Genomic DNA, 23,508 nt, shown 5'->3' with positions numbered 1-23,508 from the left:
GAAGTGAACTCAAATATTGTCTGCAAAGGCCAGTGGTTCTATGTGGTTCTAACTATGGCTTGAGCTCCACCGGTGGGTCAAGGAGCCATTACAGGTGGGGCATGGACTGTGGTGGACCAAGTACTCAAAATCAGTACTACAGAATTAAAGTACTACAGTACATTTTCTAATATCAGTGCTGTATTGTTTTCACAATGCATTTACACTGTATCAACTGTATTAAAATCACTGCATAAAATTAGATTGAAGCCAACTGTAAGGAGTTCTCCAAGTCTGTTAAGTAACAGATTTCTTTCTGTCTTCAGAGGCAGTTTATACATTAATCATGTGGTATTTTTCACCCTGAATAAAACAATCCAACATTAAAAGCCTACCTGGAATTATTTTTTTCCCCCAATTCTAATAATATCTTGAGATTTAATTTAGTCTTTCTCCTGCTGTCACCATTACTGAGTTTTGCTTGTGCGTGGGTGACGTGTTTCCGCTTTTACATCAGTCCCAGTTGAGACCGGGTACTGTGATGGGTTTCCTTCTGTGAGGAACACAGCGTGTGGCCAATCGCATTTTAGAAAAGATAAAAGTAACAAGTAACAACAACCTTCCTAGAAATGTAGTGGAGTCAAAGGTACAATATTTGTCTTTGAAATGTAGCGGAGTGAAAGTCAGAAGTTTCCAAGAAAATAAATAATCCAGGTACTTAAGTACAGTACTCAAGTAAATGTACTTCATTACTGTCCACCACTGGGCATTGATGACCAGGAGATGGATTGAAACCAAGTTGAATGAACATGATTAATGTAGAAATAACACACAAAGCTATTGGTTTTCTTGGTTGTTTGACTCAGTTTTGTACTAAAATCTGTTGCACTGTTTGGACATGATGTATTGATCTTTCAATAAATCTTCTAATTCTTAGGACCAAATTACCATCTAATGCACCTCGGTTAGAGAGTTTAACTCTGTTCTCCTTTGTTCTTGAAGAAAGAAAGAAAGAACACATTTTCTGTTGAGTAAAACAATTAAAATTTTAGTTCATCCAATCTGCTCTTCTTTGTTTTTCCTAAAAACTCAAAATACGCAGAACTGACGTGTCTCCTTCTGTTCACTGGATCCTTCACCACACATCCTTCACATTTTCAATAAATCTAAAATTAGCGGTGTTCATCAACCTGCCACATGATATCCTTGTTGGGTAGTTTCAAATTGTAACCATTTGTCTTTTGAGAACGTTTCCCTAAACGTTTTACAAAATCTGATCGATGCAGCTGCCTTTTCACCCGTCTGGAGCTGCTTTAAAAAAACCCACATATCAAAGTGCTGAACGCCAGACAGCTTTTAAAGCTGTCAGATGCTCCAAGCTAATATGAATCTCCTTTGCAGCACTTACTTATCAAGTCTTTTTTCCACGAAGACTTTATCTACGCACTGTATTTGATAATTACGGCTTAGATAAACTGGGACCTCGTTAGGACAGCAAGATCCCAGATATGATTACCGCAATTAGTGTCGAACAATAGTAATTATGTTTTATGGTTCCTCCGCTGTCTCTAGGTAACCTGTACAGAGCCCTGTGTTAGGTAAGCAACAGATAAGCTGAAGGAGTTTTGCACATGAGAGATAGGAGGTGTGCAGGATAATGAGTAATGTCTACGTGGGGAACAGGTGGAGGAGGTGGGAGGGTGAGAGGCAGACAGAGGGACGGACATGTAGACAGACAGGTGGAGGGAGAGCACTCCTTGATGTTCTGACACAAGATGAAAGCTACGATCACCGTTAGTCACACGTCGTTCTCAGCTCCAGTTTACCGCCTTAAAGTCCAGATGAAACGGCAGTTCGAGAGCATCTGTCATACGCATTGTGACTCGCTTCTTGGTGAAACAGGAAATTCAGGCGGGTCATAACATTAGGACCGAGATGATCTGAAGGTTGAAGAGTGGGCGAACCATGATGTTGCTCACCAGCAAACTATCCTCTGTGCAGCTAAAAGCTGATTGATGCGTTGATGTCATGACACTATTGGTTAAATTGGTTGGTTCAAGCCTGTGAACACACGCCATTTTTTTTTTTTTTTTTTACTGGAAGAAATCATGCTATGATCTTTTCATTTACCCTCACAAATGATTTAGGAGCAGCTTATAATTAGGTTACCTGTCAGCTTCATTAAATATTTGTTAATAATTTTCTAAAGTAATGCTTCAGTTTCCAGGTCCCATAATTTCATGGTAAGTAAGTGGGTGGTAATTACCTAGTAAGATATTTGAATTTTTTTTAGAAATGACCCTTAAAATACCTCTAAATTTCCCCGAATTTCATGCTTAAGTATGTGATAATTAGCAAGTACCATTTTCATGTAGTTGATGATAATTACAAAGCAACATTTTTGAAATTTCTCTAGTGTCATTTTCATGCAAATTATCACATACTTACCATGAAATTTGGGGGTAATTTGCAGGTAAATTTAGAGAAATTACAAATATGTTGCTTTGTAATCACCACCAACTACATGGAAATGTTACTCGTTAATTAGCACATAACTTACCATGAAATTGTAGGTTAATTTGGAGGTAATTTCCAAGAAATTTAAATATATTACTTGGTAATTACCACAAATTTACTCCTTTTTGCCAGTTATCAATGATAGTGAGCCCTTAGGAAGGTTAATTGGTAGAAAGCAGTAACTGGGTTTTAACAAATGGTGAGCCCACATCGATACATGAAACTGTTATAACTTGTTAATAATCATTTATTAATTTTATGAAGTGTTATAACATAATAATAGCCCAATTATAAACCATACATAAGCAATTTCTGAAGAGGTACTTTTTTTTTTTTTTTTTTTTACATATTTACATTGAATCAATTTTCCCTCAGTGTTTCTGCTCTCGTCATCCTCATTCCAGCAGCAGCAGGAAGCTGTTCTCAACAAATAAGCTCTGATGAACCTCCTGCATGCTACCTGGCCAAGTTCTCTCCTGCTAACCTTTCACCAACTACGCTTCCATCCCTTAAGAGCTGTGAGTGTTTCAGAAGTGAACTCATTAAAACTCAAACATTTTCAGCACAGGCAGTGGTTCTCTAACTGCGGGTCGGGCCCCTCAGAGCCACTGCAGGCGGGGCGTGGATGACGAGGGGAAAAACATGGAGTGAAACCAAGTTAAAATGAATATGGTCTTTGTAGAGTCGACAGAGTGAATAAAGTTTGCTGACCTTCTTTCACTAAAACACCTTTTTTAGGGACTTCCCCTGTCATTGTGAACGATTGATAAAAATAGACACAACCAGCAGAAGCAAAAGATCATGCTTTGTAGAAACCTGATAATTTATATTTAGCGGGAGTTTTGCTGCCAATTACAACAATGAAGTGTTCAGAAAGTTCTTGTCCAGCCACTAATTTCTAATGAAGTAATATTTAGTTGGGGAGTCACGGTTCTTCCGAAACCATGATTCAACTTAACGTTCGATTGTAAGGATGACTACTGTTATGCTCAAGTTTTCATTTGTAAAGTCAACAGATCATTGGTTTTGTCCCCTGACAACTGTCGTTTACATTTTCAAATTCTTCTTTTAAAAGATCTATATGTTATTGAGGGTGATATAATAGCTGGTAAGTTTTGCTGTGTCATCTTTAAAGTGTTTTTTTTTCTGCAGACATGAACCAAATGCCACAAGGAGGAGGAGGTGGGGAGAAAAAAGTATTGGGAGATTCGCAGATTTTGCCTTCGATTCTGATTATTGACACAAAAAGCTCATTTCAATCAATTTTCAATTCAATATTGAAATTGTGTCACTCGTAGTCTTTAGAGACATTTCCGATATCGAACTGGCACATGAAGAAAGAGTTTGCAGAAATATTTGAATACTGAATAACCACATTATCGGGGAGACTCCCATTGCCCTACATTGAGTAACAGTGAATATATCATAATTCTGGTGTAATGTCAACTGTAAAAAGTGAACTGTACTCACTCCCATTGTTTCCTCCTGGCCTGTGGTGTGTTGTGCCGCTTGTGCGCCTGGTGGGCCAGGATGACATCACGGTGGTCCACCAGTCCTCCCCTCCGGCGGATCAGCGGGACCGTCGGATCGTTGCTGCTGGTAACCAGGGACATGGAGCCCCGGCTGGAGCGGACCCCGTAGCCGCCGCCTCCACCGATAAAGGGCACTTCTCTGTACTGCTCCACCCGGACGTCATAGACTGCGTGATAGTAGGTGGGGTTGGGGCCCACGCTGCTCCCGCTGATCGGGGGAGGGTGGCAGCGTAGCGGCCGGTGGAGGCCCTGAGAGGAAGAGGAGCAGGACGAAGTCTGGGGCCACACCACCGAGCCGCCATGGTCCTGATAGAGGGGGGACAGCATGGAGCTGGAGGAGGAGGAAGAAAATAGGGAAGCAGAAAAATGAAAATGGAGGAGATGAAAGGGAAGACAGAAAGGGGACTAATTAAAATAACACACTTAAACTCTGACTCGCAACGGTTTACTCTTTCGAGGGTCTACAGGACAGGGTGCGTTTCATCACACACTGTACAGATTGTAAAGCCCCCTGAGTCAAACTGTCATTTGTGATTCTGGGCTGTACACATAAAATTTGACTTGACTTGACAACTGAGCACATGAACGAACGCCTCCAAGGAGAGACCGGTGGAAAGTGTGTGTCATGGAGTCGTGTGTGGAGATGACAAAGACACAAATGAAAGGGTTGAAAAGAGATTAGCGGACAGCAGATTGCAGAATAAAAAGCAACAACATCCACATTGGGATGAAGCCAAAGTTGATTTATTTTAACTTGTGTGCATAATTTAACTTTTGGAAGCACTTGTACTTCTAAGTAGAGCTGCAATGATTAATCAATTATTAAATTATCTCCAACTAATTTGATAATAGATTAAATGGTTTGATTTTTTTTAAGATAAAGTCTAAATTCCCTGATTACCATTTCCTAAATGTGAATATTTTCTGTTTTTCTTTTTTTACTCCTTCATGACAGTAAACTGAATATCCCTGGGTTGTGGACAAAACAAGATATTCAAGGACGTCATATTAGCTTTGGGAAACACTGATCAAGATTGACCGATAATGAAAATAATCTTTACAGGAAAGACTTGTGGAGCACATGGATGTTCATCCGTTTGTAATAATAATAAAAAAAAAAATACTAAAATAATAACTGTTTCCATGGTGGTTCCTGCTACACTCTCTCCAGGACCACATTTTGCCGTAGTGACTCACAAGGTGAAAATATGGTTTGAGGGTATACTTTGGCCCCTGTGGGGTAAAGCAAGGACCCAGTATTTCATTAAATCAGCTGCAGCCCTCCAGTTCTACTCATAACAGTCAAGTTTATCATTTGATTATTGGCAAACTTTAGAGGAAAACAAACACTGAAGTGAACATAAAATCAATACAGTGAATAATCCACTGTGCACTGTGACTGTTGACCAAAGTAACAGAGAGAGACTGAAACCACAATCCTGAATGATGAGAGAGGGACGGTCACGAGGGAATCGCTTCAGAGAGGACATTTGTGAATGGAAAATGGATGTAAGAGAGAAAAGGACGTGGAAGGACTGAGGGCTGAAGGAGGACTCAGGTGGAGGGAGGGTTCTGGAAAAAAGGGAACAGGAGAGGAGAAACAGAGGGAGGGATTTCGAGAGAGAAAATGGAGAAGAGAACAGAAGAGTTGTGAAGTGAAGAAGTGAAAAAGGAGCCGCAGGTGAACAAGGGGAGGAAATAAAAGAAATACACTTCCTTCCATCCTGTGTTTACTCATCATAAAATGAAAAATAAAACCACCCATAACAAAATGCATTATGTGATAAAAGCGGTTTAGTAAGAGGAAAGCTGCTCCCAAAGATACTCACTTTATAAACACAAAAAAAGCACATTAGCACCAGAATGAAAAAACAAAACAAAACACATATTGTCCCATAAGCCACTAAAACCACCGACAACAAAGCTTTAGCAGCTTGAGCAGTGTTTCAATGAGAGAGTATCTTCAGAAGCAGCTTTTCCAGAAAAACATTTTTATACCATTTACTGAACATATACTTTAAGATAAGGTGTTTCTGTTAATACAGCAGCGGTATGGACCTTATTCTTCATTTCATATTAGAGGAACATAAGATTGAAGGAATAACAGTGTTGTTTACAGTGTAAAAATAATAAATAGGAGTAAAAGGCCTCGGGTAAACCTAAAAACAGGGTTGGTGTTCAGCAGATTCCATGAAATGGGACTGTAATTACAAAAACTAAGAAACTGCACTGTAACTGTATTCCACTACAGAAAAAAATGAAAATAATGAAATACTTAGTCGTTCACTACAACCATAACCTAAAAATTTTTCCCCCATTTATACTTAACTGTGCACTATTTGACAGTCATACAATAACTGCAATAATTCACACGTGCAACACTGACTTGAATCTACAAAAACCTGTGAAATAACTTACATAATTCTTACATCAACTATCACATTCCTATTGTACCTATATTTGTAGAATGTGCTTTTTTTTTAAAATATACTTCTCATATCTATTCTTCTAATTCTCTAGGCTTATATATATTTCTACCCTTGAACAGGAGGACCTGTAACATCAACAGTTTCCCCCGGGGATCAATAAAGTATTTCTGATTCTGATTATTTCAATCCAAACCTAACCAAATAGTTTTAGTGCCTAAACCTACCCAAGGCCTTTGTTTCGAAAGAGTAACCATACATTTCATTTTCACTATTGCCAACTTAACTGCAGGATAAGAAAAAAGGTGAATAATACATTACTTTGAAGGTTGTGCTAACTGTCAGGAATAAAAAGAGGAAAATGTGTGTCCTTATGGACAAATCTAATGGATTAAAGGAGCAATATGTAGCAGCTGTGCATCCAAAAGTGAGTACTGGAATCCAAACAGAGTTGTAGCTATAGAAAAGGTTAACATTATTTTTAAAATGCAATTTATTGTTGAAGTAAGTTGTTTCCTCCCAGACCAGAGGAGGCTCATGAAGGCTGCAGGACAAGATTGTGCAAGACACACACACAACACTATAATTTGACAATAACAAGCGATGACGAGTCCTACACTGTAAGCTGATCAGCTGCTTATAACTGTCAGTTGTCTGTCAATGAAAAACTAAACCTGTTATCCTGAAAACAAAAGCCTAGTGTGACTGTGACTGCCTGTGTCACTGCCTGCCAAACTCCATTAACATACTGTCAAATTTAACTGGTATAAACATCTACTCCTTCTAAAAGTTTATTAATGATTTGTTTTACTCATAAACAGACACTTAACTCACGCGGCAAACATTCGGCATCAATTTTAACTCATTAATGTGAAACAGGCAAACAATAACACAGGTTACGGGCTGGAATAGAAATTTCAAAACAGTGTCAAATATTCAGGTGTTGTTGACAGCTTTGAGCTTTCCTTTCTTTCAACTTTATACATAATAAATATGAGCCAAAGGGTACAGTCTGAAAAGTTAAATAATGTCTTTGGTGCCCTTGGTAAAGAAGACACAAAAAAAGAGTGAGAAAAGGTGAAGAATAGGAATCCACATGGAGAGAGGGCACATTAATAAACCAGACATTCAATGAAAGTACAGAGGACAAACAACAATGAGAGGCAGAAACAGAAAAGAAAAGATGGGTGGACGGGAAGATAAAGGGGAAACACTCTTAATTTAACGCCTGCAAAGACTAATGACACTAACCTGGCATTCAATTTTTACTACGCAGTTGGGAAAAAAAATGCCACTGGTTTGTGTGTCTGTGTGTTCATGAGTGTGTGCGTGTGCAAGCGTTTTGGAAACAGCATTTTTCCCCACCAGTTATCTGCTGAGAGTGCATTACACATTATTTCTCCCTGACATGGTGTAAAGTGAAAACTAATTCACAGAGACAGGCGCACACACACAGATTTACGCTCACACACTGCAGGTACAATGATGAGACATACTGCTATGGTAAGGACTTTGTTGGGTGATTGAGGGTGTGTGTGTGTGTGTGTGTGTGTGTGTGTGTGCGCGTGTGTGAGTGTGTATGCCGCAGGGCTTGAATAACACAGGTCTAGTTGTATTAGTGGTAGCAGCGAAGAACACACGAACTCAGTCAGGACTGTGCACATAACACCGAGCAAGGGCAAACTACAGAACTAAGACGGACACAGAGGACTCACAAAGAGGTGGGGAGATTATGAGGGGCTGATGGACAGATAAAGAGGAAGCGAGAGGGTGAGCAGACGAGAGAAAAAGAAGAAGACAGTGTGGAGGAGAAAAGTGAGACACTGGGGAAGTCGGGAGGAAATAAAAGACACGCAACCAGCATTTACCCCAAAGGCTAAACGGTATGATGGAGGGAGCGTTTTAATAAAAGGTACAGAGGCAGCAAAAACCAGCAGGATGAGAGAGAAAGAGTGGGAGAGATTAGGGGACACGACAGATGAGTGGAAGAATGACTAATTGCTGAGAGAGAAAGAGAGCAGAGCTGTGCAGATGAAGCAAAATCCTTTCTTGCTTTCAGTCGTTGTGTCTCTCTCTTTCTCACCCCCCCGGGGGACTGACAGCAGAGGGGACGAGGAGGCTGCTGCACGTCTGGCTTAGCAGGGAACTACCACGGCTCTGCGCGATGTACGGGACAGAGTGCCGGTGAAGCCCTGCCTCACAGCCACGCAGTCATCCATCCATTCCCAAACTAAAGTTCACCCCAAAATCAAAAATACATACTTTTTCCTCTGGCCTGACTTGCAGAGTTTTGGAGATACCAGCCACAGAAATCTGCCTTCTGCCTTTTCTCCAGTATAATGGGACTAAATGGCACTTGACTTGTGGTGCTCAAAGCACTAAAACAAATAATAAATTTGAAAATCTCAACAGCAATGTGTCTTTCCATTAATCATGGCCTGGTTACTCAAGATAATCCACAGACCTTGTTGTGAGCAGTTTCTCTCTGCAGTAGAATCTACCGGAACTACTTTCTTCCTATGAGAAGGAAAGTTTCGCAATACAGATGAATCCGGCGAGGTACCGGAAGTTAACAAGCTGCCATTGCTGCGGTGGCGTCTCCCTACAGTATGAGCGCGAATGACTGCGAGCCGTCATATGAAGTTTACAATTTTTTCCTTTTACACTTATTTTTTATGCAATGTTACTTTTGAAAACAATGTCTAGGAAGTCTGGAAGAACCTGTACGGTTTGGCTAAAAATAATGAATGTCGTGAGGCAGAGTTGTCCTGTCCTACAAATCAGATTCTACAAACTTAAAAAAAAATCATTTGGTACAGATTCCTGCAAAAAAACAAACATTTTTTTCAATCAAAAAGAATTATGATGTAAAAATGATCATTACCTCTAATACTGCAAGTCATATCGCAATGTCAGTCAAAATAATCTCATGTAGTTATTTTTTTAGATATTTTATATTAAGGCAGGGATTCTCAACGTTTTGATGACTGAGTGCCAATTTAGGTAGCCAGCAAATGACTGAGGTCTCATAAAAGTGTTTAACATCAAATTCCTTGAGCACTGAATTCAGCAGTCTATCAAATGTAGGCTGAGTGGAAGTATTCAAATGGAGTGCAGATGATTAAAATATAACAGATGCATTTCATGTCACTTTCAGGGACTGTGCAAAGGCCGCCATTGGCCTGTGGGCTACATTTTGAGAAAATATACTCTAGAAAGTTGGTTGTTAATTTTTTCTGTCAGCACAGCTTATTCTTCATTCACCAAAATTAGCATCCCACATTAATATCACAGTTAATATGAATTACAGAAGCGCCTTGCTAATGAGGCTAGCTAGTGCTAGCTGGTAACTTCTCTCTCACTTCTCCCCAGCTCAACTCTGTCGTCCAAATACGGTCACTTCTGTCTCCAAATAAAACCAAGATGGCAGCAGCCAAAATGCCAAACTCAACAAGCACTGGAAAGATGCCAGGAGCGTGACTTTATGACATTTTATAGACTAAATATCAGTCAAAAAGAAAAGTTAGGAATCAATGATGACTATAATAATTAATACACACATCTTCATGCCATTCTTCTATATTCTGGTTAGATACTGGTGTCATTAAAACCACAGAACATTAGATACAATTAAAATTCTTTTGCCAAGCACAAAGCCAATCTTTTTTTTTTTTAAACATAAAAGCTGGCTCTCAATAGCAAATTGCACTTCTTCTATAATTTGTCATGATGAGAGTTTTTAAAGCTATTGTTCCATTAAGTACTACAAGAGAATTTGGGTTTTCATCCTGCCGAGTCCTGTTACATCACTGACGTCAGTAACTTTAGTTTCCAACGTGACACCGATAAAAACAGTGGAGGTGAACAGCCAGACTCGGTGCACCAAATCCAACATGACTCACCCTGAATTTGTAATTGTGCACGGTTGGAATACTTGGATGATTATAATTATAATATGTGTTACTCGCAGTGTGTGCAGATACACAGCTGTTTCAGATAAAGGGAAGAGTTAAAAGGGAGCATAGGTTTGGTGCATTTAAGAAGGACAGAGAAGAGAAACGGGGAGCAATGCCTCAAAGTCACAGAAGCAAGACTTTGATTGGAAGGTCACTGAACTGAATCCCTGGGCAGCGCTGGGCAAATCCGGCCAGGGAAAGTGGATGAGTAAAACCTTTTCCTCCCCCAAAGCAGTCCTGAGCAGCTACTTGGGCCATAATTTCTCTAAATTTACTGTGAAAAACACCTTTTCATCAATACAGTGGGAAGTGGGGATTCAGCAGGGCGAGAGCTGACTGGCAAAGTTATTTTGCACGTGTCAGGTCAAGAGAGGATGTTTTACATGACAGCTGCATTTAAGTGCACGGCAAGATCTTTGCAACTTAATAGTCCACAGTATGTTTGTTAATCCTAGAAGCAGATATCAGCCTCTTACAAAGTGGGACAAAATAACTTTTCCATTCACAGAAACTAAACAGTTTAAGTGTTTCCTATAACACACATTTTTCTACTTTCTGGGAGTTAACAGCAACAATACAGTTCACAGCAATTATGAATTTCTGATGAAAAGTAGTCCAAATTCAAGTTAATTACAGTGCAGGAGCCTCCAAAGCAGATTTACCAGCTGAATCAGCCACACGGATGACAATGAAGACTGACTAGTGCCCATGATGTGGGACGATGGGGTCACAGAGGCTCAACAATGGTCCAAAATTATGTTGGAGAATGAACATGTGCATAATTCTAGTTTTCTTTTCTAAGAGAAATGAGTGTTATTGTATCATTATTAGCAGAAACACACCTATTAAGACAGCTTGATTTTGCTGGCTGCCTACGTTGGCTAATTGCATGTTAGCTACCATTACAGTTGTCTGATTATTCCTCACACCATCACACTGTTCCTTTTGAGAAAGTACTACAAAAATGAGAGAGTAAAGTCAGTGATATGTGACTGAAGATATGTTACCTTCATAAAGTGCAGCTCCGAGTAGGACCTATGATTTCTTCAGGACTAACAGGCCTTTTTCACAGTAGCAATATTAGAAATAGTGGGGTAAACACAGGTGTTACCAACGATGCTAATTAAGGTCCTGATACATTTAGTGCAGCAGAGGCTTTCCAGTGAGCCAACATGCACAGCGGCAGCACCCTGACTGTGTTTGATCTTGATTAGTATCATTGGTAACACCTGTGTCTACCCTGCCATCTCAAGTCAAAATGGCTGCTGTGGAAAAAGGTCTGTTAAGTTAAGGTTTGTACCTGGAAACAAGCTTGTACTGTGCAGTCCAGATGGAAGGCTGACAGGTGCTTTCCTCTATCACAAAAAGTTTGGTTTTTATAGCAATTTCCTTAGATATTTACACGTGAAACAATGAAAAATCACCAAGTCAGTGACCACAACTTAAAGCATGACTGTGGCTCTGAGCTGTTAGTCACCAGACTGGGTTTTTTTAAACAAACTAATTAAACCTTATTTGCAGCTGGTAGTCTGGTGACCAAACACTGCAGCTGCAGTCAATCACTAATCAGGCCTGAACTTACAAGCAGGGAGAGAGCAGGAGGGCGGGGCCAGTGGGCCATTCAGCAGATGTCAGTCTCTGTGTGTGCAGCCTAGTTGTGTGATGGCAGGCTGGACTGCATGTGGCTAGTAGCCAGTAATCTTATCTGCTCTAACATAAGCTGCAAACGTTAGCATGTCTGGCTAATGCATTCTAGCTTACTAGCTGCAGTAACTTTACCTCCAGCCAAACATGTTAGATATCACCGCATCTGTATTTGTTCTGTGGGGGTTTGAGGAAGAAGGAGGATGTGGGCTGGTACAGAATCAAAGTGAGTCGACGACAGTGCATCTCACTCTTGCTCACTGTCTCACATCTAAGCCAGATTAGTTTAGCTCTTATCCTGGCTTTCTTTCACGATCGTGGTCTGGATGGTCTGGTTGGGTGACCCATGTGAGTCATTATTTTAGCCAACAAAATCCCCGGTTGTCAGCTAGAAAGGACAATCTCAAAGAACTCACGTTTTAACAATTACTCCCAGTTTCGATGTTAAATCTGCCACCGTTACCACCATAAATTGCACAATTGCAGTGCAAGAATGAAAAGCTTGGCAGGCTTAGCAACAGTAACTAAGGAGGGTGGTTCTTAGTGAAGAGTCATTTTGCAATGCCTTGTATCCATCTGCACTGCTAAACACTCAGGAGGACAATAATTTGGCTGTCATATACCAGCAAACTTTGATGCATCAAAACAAATCCATTATTGTGACGACCCGTGACTTTCTACCAGCAGCGGCTCAGCTGAGCTTTAGCTGCAGGAGCTGGCAGTCAGGGAGGGTTGTTCAGGTGAAGTGGTAGCACCTGTGGAGGCTTCCACAAACAGTATAAGTACCTGCCTTCTCTCATTGTATCCCTCTCTCCTACGCTCCACATCTCCTGGTTGTAGTTTGGTTTTTGCTGCCTTCAGCGCTTGCAGACACGTGCCTCACTCAATCACACATCACTCTCACTACTGATGCATCCATCTCCACAACTCATGTTACTCTTGTAAATAGTTATGTTTTATCTGTAATAAAAATCTTAATTTGGCACTTTTACCTGACTTGACAGCTGGTTTGTGACAATTATGATGGTACAATGCGGTATCACCGGGCTCATTTTTGTTGTTGCTTCACCAGGCTAATCATTCAAAAATATTGTGGCCATTCATTCATCATCTTCCACAGCCTCTCATGTAAACAGACAAGGTAACCATGACAATAATGGTGTACAGTGACATCAAATGAAAGAGACAGCGGTGCACGCTCTGACGTTACAACCCCAAAATGCTGGTTTCCATGTCTACACAACACTGAAAACTGAGCTTTTAAATATCTTCACCTTGGCAGGAGTATTCAAAAAGCAGAGATGTTGTGACCTTAACCACTGGCAGTGCGTGGACGAAATGCCTTTTGAAAAATATCCATGCAGGTTTGGACAGGCCCTTAGTATGTTCAGTTTATCTGGTGTATGATTTAGTATTTTAATTTGATGTTCATTTGTCATTCAGTGTTTATTTTGAACTTAATTTATTAATGAAAAGATCCTTGTTTCTGCATCAGAATCACAGATGATGAAATAGGTTTCAAGACATCTTACAAGTCTCAAACCTTCTAACTGGGTGCAGGCCATAAATAATAGCTTTGCAGCTTGATAATGTTGTGTTGCTCTGTGTTAATGACTGAAAAGTTATCTGCACGGCCAGTCACTCAACTCCTTCCTCCACAGAAAAGGCTGAAAAGTTAGGGCAGAAAAATAACTTATCATCTTATGACAAAAACCTCATTTCGAGAGACAATAGTTCACAGCAGTATAGTCGGTCATTCAAATGAGTGAAACAGACCAGGCAGCCTCTTGGTCAGTCACTCATTCGGCAGGTATAAAAGTGATCCAGCCTTCCATTAAGCAGCCAAACACAGCTCCTGGTCTCCTGGTGGTCTGACAGTCTGACTGCCGCTGACCTCTTTCTGCCTGTCAGCCCCCCAAATGCTCTGACCTCTCAGGTCAGAGCTCCCTGACTGCTGCATCCATCAAAAAGCAGGTGAATGCTAACAAGCCAGGCTCCTTCTCCTCTCACATCAGCTATGAGGCTCAAACAGAAACTGAAAAAGTTGCCTAATTCTTTTTCCACCCTCACATTTGATGTTTTTTTTTAAACCTGCCTCACACGTTCACGTAGGATTACAGAAACGTATACAGCGGAGTGTGAACTGGATTCAGAGAGTTGTGTCAAATGTAAAAATGTAATTTATTTAACTGAGGAAATTGCCAGAATTGTGACTCCCAAAGCAGTTTGGTTGAGCTTGCATTGATCTGGAGTCCAGTGAAGCACAACAATGGAAACAAAGAAATCTGATCAACTTGATTATCTGGGGAGATAAAACCCTAAGGCAAGCAGCAACACACACATTAGTTGACTAACCGACAAGTGAATTAAGCAACATGAGGCCGTGATACTGGATCAGATCAGTCAGATCTCTAATTCAAGATGAAGCTAGGCTCACCAGCTACTCCAGCCCGTCCTCACCAGGAAAACGTGCAATCAGCTTATTCTGACTGATATCTCAATTTGTTATAAGACAGCCCCCCCTAGTGGATGTAGTAAAAATGACAGGGGAAGTAAAAGCAGCCAGATAGTCTGCATGGATGGTTGGTCAGCTCTAACAAGCACAGGACTGTCATCCAGGAGATCGGGGTTTGAGCCCTGTGTGAAAGGAAAGTTTTGAGTAACTTAAAATTTTGTTATGAATGTGATGTCTGTTGCACAACTGATACCACTTCTTTAACCCCACCCAATTGCATAACTCTGGGTGCTGCAGCCTGCAGCTCCAGAGCCACATTGCAGCTCTTCTGCACCCCTCCAGTGCCTCCATGTGGCTTTTGACAAATAAATATATGGTTTTCATTTTCATAATCATTGTTGTAGGCCTAAAGTTATTCTTAACATTCAACGATTGTAAAAATGTGTAGCCCAAACATGCAATTTTTAAAAACATTTACCCTACATCTATAGCTAGGTGCATTTTACTCCAAATTTTGTCTGCAGTTAGCCTCCCTAAGCTAGCTGGGATGCCAAATCTAAAGAAGACAAATCTCCAAGGAAAAAAGAAAATACAAAATGTCTCCTTTGCCTGTAAAGTTTGCAGACCCCTAGCTTAACCCTAACCAAGTAGTTTTATTGCCTAACCTAAGCTGTTTTATTTCCTAAACCAAACCATCAAACTGCAACCATTTTACAAAATTAACAACATGTATAATGTAAATGACTTTTTTCACGTCACTTATTTAACTTGTCACTGCTGGTACTCTCCAATAGTAATATATGTTTTGGGAGTAATTGACAATTAACCTTTTCTGTTATTTAAATATTAGGATATGTTGGCTACACAGCTTCATCCAGCGCCAGTTAACATTACATTGGTTTATGCAGGAACTGCCCGTTGTTTCTATGGCCCATTATCCTGAAATCCCAAGAGTCTTAAAAATGTCCCAGTGGACAGAAAGCCCATTTGTCCAACATCTCATTGTCCAGAAGACAAAGAGCAGAGGGGCAGGGTTAGATTAAGGTCAACCCTGGCAACTTGGGTGGTTGACTGAGATAAAACTTGTGACTTTATCATGAGATTTAACATTGGAAATTTGGCGGTGACAGTACAATTGCTTGAAATCTCTATGGCCAGAAAGATAGCCTCTCCACTGATTCAGCACCATAGACAGACACATAGACATTCACAACAACTGCAGGGTAAGTGTGTATTCTTATAGCAATGGGCCTGCACATCAGTGGACATTTGTTTTAAGTGTAAGAGGCTGTCGGATAAATGGGCTTTCGGACCCGTTGAGACATTTTTGGTCTATTGGGGTTTTGGAGTAATGGGCTGTCGAAACATGCTACCGATTATGCAGTCCTGTAATAGTTCTGCCTGTGAAAATATATACAATTCTACATTTTATGGGAGGGTATAATAAATTGTTGGTTTATGACATTTTCATTCACCTCACCAAGGTGAAATGATATCATGAGCAGGACTCTGGAAGTTTGCCATCTTTGATGTAGTTTCAGTCTCCTTTTGCTAATGTAGAAAGTGACAACGTGCAAAAAGCTACATATTTAGGTTTTAAAATCCCATGTATTTCCTGTAACATCACACGTAACACATGGTACACAAACCTCTGACGCGACGTCCTGATATTGTATTATACAGGACATCTGTATGTGAGCCTCGGCAGGTGGGTAGGTTGTGTCATTTGTGCAATAAGACGCACATCTCATGTCTGCAGAAATGTCCCAGGTGGGAACGTTGAGGAGTAAATGTGCTGAGCTAAATGAAGTGTGAGAGTGTTTTTCTTGGACCAATGAACTGTGAAAAGAGCAGTGCACATTTATAGAGTGTGTGTTTATGTGTGTGTTAGCCAGACTTCTTTAACCTTCTTGCTGTACCAGATCGGTGGAGGTTTAATATTCTTTAAAGGCAAACCATTAGGACTATTAACAAACAGCCAACCTTAAATACTGAGTTTACCAAAAATGTCATGAGCAGTATACCATTAAGTGGTAACCTCCTAGAAAAGATGTTTGTACAGTTTTATCTAATCAGAGGCTGAACCCTGTGAGGCCCCCATTTTTAGACCAAACACGTCAAATGGTTGTAAGAACATCACCCCACCATGGTGCTGCTAAAAAAACAAAAGCTGTTTCCAATTAGCAAATGGAGATCAAGTGATTTTGGCTTGGGAAAATGTAATTAAATTGTAAACTGTCTCAGTGAGTCACCACACCAGCGCCGGACATGAATAAAATCAGCTGGCAACATGCTGAGATCCATTATTCTGAGAGAGGTGGCCAAAATTATGGGAGCGGCAGAGGAGTCAGAGGTATTACTGGAGCTTATAAATCTGAGTTACTGACAGACACACAGAGACAAGACAGCCACGACAAAGGCAAGGTGCCTCTTTTCACCAAAATACAACCGCAGGCGCACGACTGCTGTCCGCCTCAGTGCTCTTCTGAACCCTGCCAGTGTTTTGCGGTGGAAGTATTTACTTTGGGTTTCACCCGAGGGTGCCGTGACACACCGACTCACTCCTGCTTTCATCCCAACTGCTGCATAAAAGCCAGAACACAGGATGTTGTTTACTCCGCTGAGCCCGGTACACCCATGACAACCACATTTGATTTACGTCACACTCTGAGTGGGTAGACGTACCTGCATCACAGACAGCCAGATGTAAACAGAGCCAAACGCAACCAGTCATGAGACAGTAAATATATAAAGATACAGCCAAATTAAATTCAAGAAGCAACAACATGGTATAAAAGTGCTACATGGAAGTAAAAATAAATACACTTAAGTAAAAGTACAGTTGTATGAACAGCAAAATATATTTTACGCATTAAAAGTACTAATTTTGCAGAATGGCCCTTTAAAGAGGGATCCACAGTGTAAGTACATTTTATAGTTGTTTTTTGTGTAAGCAGCATTTTTAGCTGACTAAGTGGAGCGAATTTTTGACCTACTTTAAATACTGTTGAGTCGTTAAACCCGTAACATTGCATAATAATTTACAAAATCATCATGTTCTTTGCTCATAAAATCTGTCAAAGTAACAGCTGTTGGAGTAGTGGAGCGAAAAAAAAACCGCAATGTTCGTCTCTAATAATGTAGTCGAGTATAAGTTGGAGATAATAGTACAAGGACTTCAAAATCATACATTTATAATAAGTATCCAACACATCAAATTCCCCAGCAAACACTGAGATGTTGAATGACCGTCTGAACATCCAATCAAGATGTCCCGCCATGGTTGAAAAATAGTTCAAATGAAAGTTGTGCTGATGTCCAGGATGTCCTTCCTGGGCATACTAGCAACATTGCTAAAGTTTATGTGCACAGCATGTATACAGCAGCTTTACACATCCTAAAAACTAAAAAAAAGGTCAACTAAATCTAAAAATTAGTACAACTTTTGGCTCCTCAGACCCCAGTCAAATCCCATGTTTGACCCATTCATGTACCACAACCTGGAGCCAAACTTTGTCGCTCTTTAAACAACATCACCTGTGTATCAGAAAGCCCCAAGGGCAAACTTTTCCCACAGGTGGCTGAACCCTAACCACAAGCTTAAAACAATAAAATAATAAATAAATAAATGGGTGTTTTTATATTTAAAAAAATGTTTCTGTGAAAGGAGTGGACACAGTGTGGCTGTCTGATCACAACCATTTTACCAAATTCTATCTAAATCTACTGCTCTATTAAAATAAAAGTCAATTTTACAATAATATGATCTATATTTCCTGGTTTGTTTGCCTGCAACCATGTTGCGGCTTTTGATATCCGACTAAGACCTTTTTCTGCCACAGGACATCGCAGTTCATCCCATTAGCTAATCCAACAAGCTAGCTATTTTACGTTAACATTATTTCTGTACAATTTTATAATGTGTAATTTCACACACTTTTCCACAGATGAATGTTTGGTAGCTTATTAAGCAAACATACAGCATAAGATACGTTGCAATACGATACGATACGATGCGATACGATACGATACGATACGATACGATACACCTTTATTGTCAGCATACACTGAAATTCATTTTGCAGGCCTGGGCAGCTCCTCTACAAAGATTACACACAGATTAAACATACAGTACACGTATGACAAATATAGAGTGCATATCACATTCTATCCCATGGATTTAGATCACAGTTAGCAGCACACTGATTTTTACATACTGATTTAAAAAATTGTGTATCCCTGCTTAGACCAAGAAGAAGTATGCTAGCTAGAAAGCTGATGTAGGTTGCAGTCTAAAGTCTGTGGCTCTTTTGTCAAAGACTGTACCCAAGGGCAACTTGCATCTGTAAGGAGCAGAGCTGTCAGGACTGCTGCAGAGAGTTGGTGGTGTTTTCAGCCTGTCTGACAGAAATACAGGCAGGTGCACTGCATTAGGACTGACCAACCCCCGTCAGACAATGTGCCTATTGAACGTCTCCAGAGAAACAGGCTGAGATTGAATGTCAGATAGCTGGTCTACTAGCTGATAGGTGGAGGAAGACAGCAGCAGCCCCTGGGTGTCCCCAGGGGTGCTAGTTAGAAAGAAAGAAGGACAGTGGAGATTCTGCATTGACTGATGTCGTCTCAGCTCTGCTGCAATCAAGGATTCACACCCCCTCCCGTGGATGGATGACAGCCTGGATGTCCCGGCTGGCTTGTCATGGTTTAGCACACTTGACTTTTCAAATGACGACTGGCAGGTGAAAGAGGCCAAGGAGGACCAAGAAAAAGGGGGCCTTTAAGGGCACAGTTCACCCCCAAAAGACATACGTTTTCCTTGGCCTGTAGTGCCATTTATCCATTTAGATTGTTCTGGTGTGAGCTGCAGAGTTTTGGAGCTATCAGCTGTTGAGATGTCTGCTTTTTCTCCAATATAATGGGACTAAATTGCACTCAGCTTGTGGTGCTCAAAACACCTATTTGAAAAATTCAAAAGCAGTGTCTCTTCCCATGACCTGGTTACTCGAGACAATCAACAGACCTTGTTGTGAGCAGTTTCATGCAGAAACTACTTTCTTTCTGCAGCAAAACCTAGAGAAACAACTTCAGAATCTAGCAATGCTACTTTCTTTCTACTAGAAATACAGTAGTTCCTACATTAACTGCTCACAACAGGATCTGTGGATTATCTTAAGTAACCAGGTCATGATTTTTGGAAAGAGACCCTGATTTTTTCAAAGGTGTACTTTTGGTGATTTGAGCATCACAAGCCAAGTGCCATTTAGTCCCATTATACTGGAGAGAAGGCAGACATCTCTACGGCTGATAACTCCAAAACTCTGCAACTTACCCCACAATTATCTCGATGGATAAATAACACTACAGACCAGGGGAAAAATACAGACAGAGGCTTGTAGTTGCAGCAGTGGTGGGCCATGCCTATGGGCCCGAACTACTCTTTACCTTTCAATGCATGATGGAGCTGATCCTCGCAGACCTGCGTAGAACATTTTCATGGTGTATTTGGACGTTACGGCCCCCTTTTCACCTTCAGGATTTTGTCATGTTTTGAGCGTTCTACCTTTGTAATTCCTCACTGAGGGGGATCACTGTTGCATGTTTTATGGATATGATGTGATGTTCTTTTCAGCATGTTTTGTGTCGCACAGGGAATTACTTTCTTTATTGCACAGTGAGGTGAGACTGAGTTTATTGTTTGCTTTGTTGGGTGGATGAGCAAGAGTTGTCACACCTCTGTTGCTATAGTGTGAAGGTACTGTGAAGGAAGACTGTTTTCCTGTATTTTTTTTGTATATTTGTTCTTTTAATGGCAGAACAGGGATGTATGTAAGACTGTCATGTGTTCACTGTATTTTATTTGTTTTTTGCATTTACATTCTATGCAAATAAGGCACTGTGAAATAAATAAATAATAAATAATATGAAATTTCTCCCTCAAGCTTCAGAGCAAAGGAACATTTACACATATATGTGGCAAGAAAAGAAATGCAATTTCAATTCAGTTTCTGATGGAAGGCCCTGCTTAGTAGCACAGGTCTATTCAGTTACTCTTGCTTATTGAAGATCTACTTAAGTTCACTGTGGGAGGAAATATGTTGAGAATTATGTGATGGTAATTGCAACAAAACAACAAGATCTCAGCTAGCAACCTAGCTAGCATTTATTACCTTTTCTTTTGTGGTGATTTAGACATTTTTATGCCAGAGCTCATCTCCCTACGTGCAAATATTCCACCAAAACAAACCTTATTGCATCCTGGGTTTTTGCGCCGCCCAAGATGAATGTGATTGGTTGAAAGAATCAACCTATTAATACATCTAAGAGCCATGCTGTCACACACAATTCAGGAACACAGCCGCTGATTGGTTGACAGACTCAACCCAAGGCATCTTGGAATTACCAGTATGCAGCTAACAACATGCTAACAACAACGGCTGTTTGAAAGATGGAGAAATGGATTTATCATCATGGATTTATTTTGCCAGGTCTCCAAGAAGACACCGAAGCTCAAGGGTAAATAAAGGTACAGTGCTAGCATTAGCATTAGCCTTTCCTGCTCAGCTTACTTTGGGGCTAATCTCCTTCACTTTTCCAGAAGTTAGGAATCAACAGATAAGACTTTTCTTGGTCTTTAGCAGTTACAGTGTTTATTAACTGACACGCTGTAACCTGAACTGTACATTTACTGCCTGCCTGACAACTTAGTGCAACTTAGTTTAAGTTCATGCTTCATTATGAGCAGCACTGGCAGTCTGCCACTAGCTCTCTTTCATTTGAATGCCGCACATGCTCTGCCCTATTCCTTAAAGGAGCTACACTATGCTTATGGCAATATACCAAAATAAAGTTAAAAAAAAAAAAAAAATTAAAAACTAACTAATTATTAAGGCTGTAGGGTTAGGTACCAAACATGGTACTCTTAATGGTACCAACTGAATTATGTGGGTGTCGAAAAAAATTGCAAGACAGAGAGTGGTGTTCATGTCACAGAGCAGAATGAGTTAGTTAAAACAAAACTGGCCTACAGTGAGTGTGGTTAAACTTTCCAAAACTTGACACAGACAATTCTCACCACTGTCTACATAATGTGAAATACAAAGGATGGTACGGACAGTGTTGAATTTATCTTTTTACAGTAGAAATTATTTTTTGTAATTACAGAGAGTAAAGTACAGAAAAAAAGCACTGCTGGGTACTGGTACCAAATGTGAACGGTACCCAACCCTTTATTTACATTATGGCTTTGTAGCATCAGCTGAAGCTGACTCCACCAGCAACCCAGAGGCGATCCTCTGCTATGCTCCGCTTCAATTATGCGGCGGGTCTATTTTTCGACGGATACTGCAATTAACACAGAGCAGATCTGTCCCAGCACTTTTGCAGAACCAAAGCAAAGCAGTTCTGAAACGAGCCTCTGAGATATTTTATCGACAGTAACATCACTAATATTAAATATAGGCCCACATGGCACTGACTTAATCATGACAATCAAATGATGTGACTCGCAGCAGCATAGCCACTATCCACACCGTCTATCCATTTACTCTTTCTGTGTTATCTCTCTGTTTGTCCCCATTGCTGGACATTGTTGACTTTTCATCTTTGGCAACTCCTGCTTATTGTTGGCGTCGTTTGACAGATACGCACTCTGACAGCGTCACTGCTTTGTCTCATGCCAATAAGGTTCTACTGAGTGGAGTAAAGCTGACAAACAGAGGGATGGAAAACTGTGAGATGGATTGACGGATAAAGGGATGGGGGGGGCGGAGGTCAGGAGAGAGATGACCCAGAAGCAACAGGCAAGAGTGCAGGTGTGAGATTGCAGTTAGTAAACAAGAACACAAACACACACCTGTCAGAACAACTTTGATCCGTTCTGCAACTCTGCACTGTAAAACATCATGCAGGAATTTAGTGGAATCAACTCATCTTTTCTAGCTAAAAATATTCTAAACATGATTTGTTCTGACTTGAATCTGAAACTTTCTGTGTATTTAAAACATGTTATTTCTTTCCACAATAATGAAAAAGAGTGCTAAACATGATTACAAAAAAAAAGGTGCATAAATTTAGTGGAATCAACTAATCTTTTCTCATCAATTTAAGCAGTATTTATTTTATTTTTAGAACATTGCAGAACTTATAAACATGAGTTCTTCTAACTCGAAGTCTTTTGACTTGATAGGATGATTTGAATGAATATACTGTGTGGTGTTCAATCAAATCATTAAATTCAATTTCTAAAGAAATATCATATTAGCAGACTTCCCAGCAAATTCTTTTCTCACAATGTTTGTCAGTATGACTGAAAAGTTGTTTATTCAACTTAATATCTTATGTTTACTGAACACTTTTACCAAGTACAATAAGTTTAATATCGAGTTTATTTGACTAGAAATGTTTATTTGTTTTCAATCATTAAAAAAAGCCTCAACTTGTCTTTTCAAATTCAGCCAACCTAAAATTTTAAGGCTGCCACTTTTCTAAGTTAAAATTCATATATTTTTTTTACAGTGTGGTGTCAATTTTTTTTTCCATATAAATGTCAAGTACTCCTTAAGATAATGAATGCATTAATTAATTTTGATGCACTGTATTGTACAAACCCTTTTACGTTGTGTGTTTTTGCATAATCTGTCATTTTAATGTTTTGTACCGTTTCTGTTTTTGTTACTGTTATGGTTGCTGTGTGGTCTTTTGTATGTCTATATTAGATATAAAAGTTTAAATGTATTACACTTTTTTTTTTATTGTTTTCTTGATTAATCGATTGAATGAATTGAATGAATCCTGTCTTGTCAGATGTCCTGTAATGTTATTTTCATTTTTTATTAATATGTCAATCATTTTCTCTCTTAATCAGTTGTTTGGTCCATAAAATGTCAGAAAATGGTGAAAAATATCAATCAGTGTTTCCAAAAAGTCCCAGATGACGTCCTCAAATGTCTTGTTTTGTTCACAGATCAAAGATATTCAGTTTACTCTCAGAGAGGTGTAAA

General features: G+C 39.9%; 1 protein-coding gene across 2 annotated transcripts in view; it reads right to left on the bottom strand.

The window, feature by feature from the left end:
* The window catches only part of LOC146329499 (uncharacterized), a 36,627-nt gene extending 25,106 nt beyond the window's left edge, over positions 1-11,521 (bottom strand). For both annotated transcript variants that reach the window (XM_084714767.1, XM_084714768.1), the window contains exons 1-2: positions 11,418-11,521; positions 3,967-4,359 (exon numbers count right to left, since the gene is read on the bottom strand). In XM_084714767.1, the coding sequence (XP_084570893.1) occupies positions 3,967-4,355 (389 nt within the window). In that variant the 5' untranslated portion in view covers positions 4,356-4,359; positions 11,418-11,521. The remainder of the gene's footprint in view (positions 1-3,966; positions 4,360-11,417) is intronic.
* Between the last annotated feature and the right edge of the window lie 11,987 nt (positions 11,522-23,508).

This window comes from Lutjanus erythropterus, chromosome 3 (genome assembly GCF_056507025.1).
Source record: "Lutjanus erythropterus isolate fLutEry1 chromosome 3, fLutEry1.hap2, whole genome shotgun sequence".
Lineage (NCBI taxonomy): Eukaryota > Metazoa > Chordata > Actinopteri > Lutjaniformes > Lutjanidae > Lutjanus > Lutjanus erythropterus.
Note: the sequence above shows the minus strand (reverse complement) of the source record. Positions and strands in the feature narration are given on the sequence as shown.